At 51.9% G+C, this 3,425-nt stretch overlaps 1 protein-coding gene across 1 annotated transcript in view; it reads right to left on the reverse strand.

The window, feature by feature from the left end:
* Positions 1–3,425, reverse strand: part of SIGMAR1 (sigma non-opioid intracellular receptor 1) — a 21,351-nt gene that overhangs the window by 7,349 nt on the left and 10,577 nt on the right. The window contains exon 4 of the mRNA XM_018573131.1: positions 957–1,193. Coding sequence (XP_018428633.1) covers positions 964–1,193 — 230 coding nt within the window. The 3' untranslated portion in view covers positions 957–963. The remainder of the gene's footprint in view (positions 1–956; positions 1,194–3,425) is intronic.

The raw sequence follows: 3,425 nt of genomic DNA on the forward strand, positions 1-3,425 counted from the left end.
TAAAGGAACACGCACCAGGAATATATACGCAGCTAGAGGACTGTGCAGTGGGCAGAGCCAGCTGAAACGGACCTCGGATCGCGTCGATATTTTAGTCCTTGGAGGGTGCTGCCGGGTTCAACTTCCAGCAGTGACAGAAGTATCTCACTTCCTGCTTTGCTTTCCACCAGGGGGGCGGAGCTGGGAACACATAAAGGACAGAGACTGCAAAGGTTACATGATGCTGAAGGTGAGGCAGCGTGGGCAAGAGATTCTTGAAATGCCTCAAGACCACAAAATGCTTCTATGTATGAAACACCAAACGGGAAACAATTTCTGGCCGTACACGTCACAATCTTTTCTTTCCAAACAGATTTTCCTTTTTTAGGACATCTCTGAACCCGGGAGTGCTCAGGGCTGAACCCGGGAGTGCTCAGGGCTGAACCCGGGAGTGCTCAGGGCTGAACCCGGGAGTGCTCAGGGCTGAGCGCTACCAGGTTCATATACCCAGCGGAGGTTTGATGATCTTCAACCACTCTCCATCCTCACACTTGCCATGGAGGTCCCAGGCGCCCAGGGCGGACAAGAGATTGAGGGACATATGGTGGTGGGTGGAAAGGGGGAACTCGGGGGGGGGCGTAATCACCTCCATTACTCAGCTGACCCATTAAGGCTGCAGAATTCACCCCATAGACCCCCCTACGTGAGCTCAGTAAATGGCTTTATTATGACAAGACTTTGTAATGGGCTCTGCCTAAATTCTACCAAGGGTGCAGACCGATTTAGCCTCCGAGCGGCCATATTGTTTTATACAAGGCACCTGCTTCTTCCTGTGGTGGTTGGCGCATCTCCTCAGGATTTCCAATGAACAGACCCGGGTGATGAGACGGATCTTCCAGCAGATCGAGGAAAACACGATGGAGGTCCGCCGGTGATCTGCCAGCACGGAGCGGACGGAGGGGAGATGACGGTCGGACGGCTGGGTCAGAAGAACCCCACCTCGGACAGGTAGGTGTTGGCTTCCAGTAGCAGCGCTTTGCCGTAAACCCGGACGGTGTAGTAGAAGGTGAGGAAGTCCTGGGTGCTGAAGAAGGTGTCGGCCAGAGCGAAACCCAACGTGGAGGGGATGAACCCCCGGCCGTACTCCACCATCCACGTCCCCGCGCTCCACTGGACGGCTGTGGCTTCCCCAACCTCGTGGATGATGGTATCGCCTGCACGGGGAGAAAACATGGAGGGTGAGGGGCGTTCAGGCCGTCTGGGTGCTCCGAGTGATGCACACCAGAGAGACCTTCATCATGAAGTTCAATAGGAGGAGATCTCCCCACTTACCATTCACACAGCCAATCAAGACAAGAGGCTTCATGGATGAAAAAGGTCAGCTCGCCCTACAACCCCACAGTCCTAATGGGGACTATAAAAGATTATGTTCCCTATAATGGATTATCCGAGTATCTCATTTTGGTTTTCTGATATTTATGGTCTTTATACAGATTGGGGGTCATTGTACATTAGTAGATATTTATAGAAGACCCCCTCACCCGTTCATCTGTATATGTTTGGGGCAGAATTATATTAGAGTCCACTATTGCTTCTTGCGATAGCCGTGCAGATCTGGCTTTGACAGCTGTGATTTAAGAAAAGGTTTCTGACTGGTTGTGCATGTTCCCCATCAGGTCCTCCGGCTGTCTGTTGATGACGGCAGCCCCTGAAGTGTACAGTGTAAGGAATGTTTGAAACTTTTCTCTTCTTGAAGGTCTTTATCCCCCACCCCCCATGTTAGCCATTGGCAATGTGTTCTTCACCCTCAACAAGAGCCCCCAGATTCTGCTGGTGGGACTGCCCAAAAATTACCCGTTTTTGGATTCAGGCTTACCAAGTTTTGCAGGACTGAGGAGGAGAAATCCCCGAGGAAGGTTCACTAAATCTTAAGCCACCTGATTGTACAGGAGCTCAAAACTCATAACGGTCATATTACCATCAGCTAGACAGGTAAAATCTGGGGCCCCTGGAGGCCAGACAAACGCTATGAACATTCATCTTGGTGGGGCATGGTAGTCTGGATACTAGGGATGCACCGATACCGGTATTTTGGTACCGATAATTTTTTTTTTCTATACTCGCCGATACCAAATACCGGAAGTCCCATTCAGGAAGCCAGGTGGCGTGTAATGACTCGCCACCCGGCTTCCCGATTAACAAGAAAGTCTGTCCCCTCTCACCTCGGTATCTCCAGCCTGTCACCTCCGGGGGCCTCTCCAGCACCCAGCCGGAGCCATCTGGCCGGCCAATCAGGAAGCCGTGTAATGATGCGACGCCCTGCTTTCTGATTGGCAAGCTCCATCGCCATGAGATGACGAGGGAGCATGAAGCCAGCTTCCCGGCCAATCAGAATGCCGGGCGCTGCGTCATTACACAGTGCCCGGCTTCCTGACAAATTAGGAAGCCGGGCAGCGCATCATTAGACGCTGCCCGGCTTCCTGATTGGCCAGGAAGTTGGCTCCATGCTCCCTCATCACAAGTGACGAGGGAGCATGGAGCCGCTTCCCGGCCAATCAGGAAACCAGGCAGCGTGTAATAACGCGCTGCCCGGCTTCCTGATACCGCAAGTATCGGGCTAGGCATTGGAGCATGTGGGCGAGTACTCGCCCGAATACTCGCTACTAGTATGGGTGCATCCCTACTGGATACCCATACCCTGGATTTCCCTGTTCGAACCCTGGGCAAGACATTGCATGTTCTCCCTGTGCTTGGGTGTGTTTCCTCCCACACTTCAAGGACATGCTGGAGGGTTAATTGGCCCTTGTATGTATGAATGAGATCATTGGCTCCTGTGGACACGGTCCCTGTATGTATGAATGAGATCATTGGCTCCTGTGGACACGGTCCCTGTATGTATGAATGAGATCATTGGCTCCTGTGGACACGGTCCCTGTATGTATGAATGAGATCATTGGCTCCTGTGGACACGGTCCCTGTATGTATGAATGAGATCATTGGCTCCTGTGGACACGGTCCCTGTATGTATGAATGAGATCATTGGCTCCTGTGGACATGGTCCCTGTATGTATGAATGAGATCATTGGCTCCTGTGGACACGGTCCCTGTATGTATGAATGAGATGGTGACCTTAGATTGTAAGCTCCTTCAGGACAGGGACTGATGTGACTATGCGCTGCGTAAAATTATCAGCTCGATGCAAATACCGCTAATAAATACCCGGGTTCTCTTCTGGAACCTTCTCCCCTTCCCCTCCCTACACCTTCATTTTTTTTCCTTGTTCCTTTAGTTCCCTCACTATTAGGTTTGGTATCGAACTTTACAAGCGGGCTGCTGTGCAGGCTCCCCTCCACTGTTCTCCATGCTTGGAGGATTCCCGAATTTGGGGGGGCCCCTTGTGCAATTGGAGAGTGTGAGTTGGAGCTGACCTTTAAGTACAACACCCC

The sequence above is a fragment of the Nanorana parkeri genome, unplaced genomic scaffold (assembly GCF_000935625.1).
Source record: "Nanorana parkeri isolate BGI_ZX_2015 unplaced genomic scaffold, ASM93562v1 scaffold2248, whole genome shotgun sequence".
NCBI classification, from domain to species: domain Eukaryota; kingdom Metazoa; phylum Chordata; class Amphibia; order Anura; family Dicroglossidae; genus Nanorana; species Nanorana parkeri.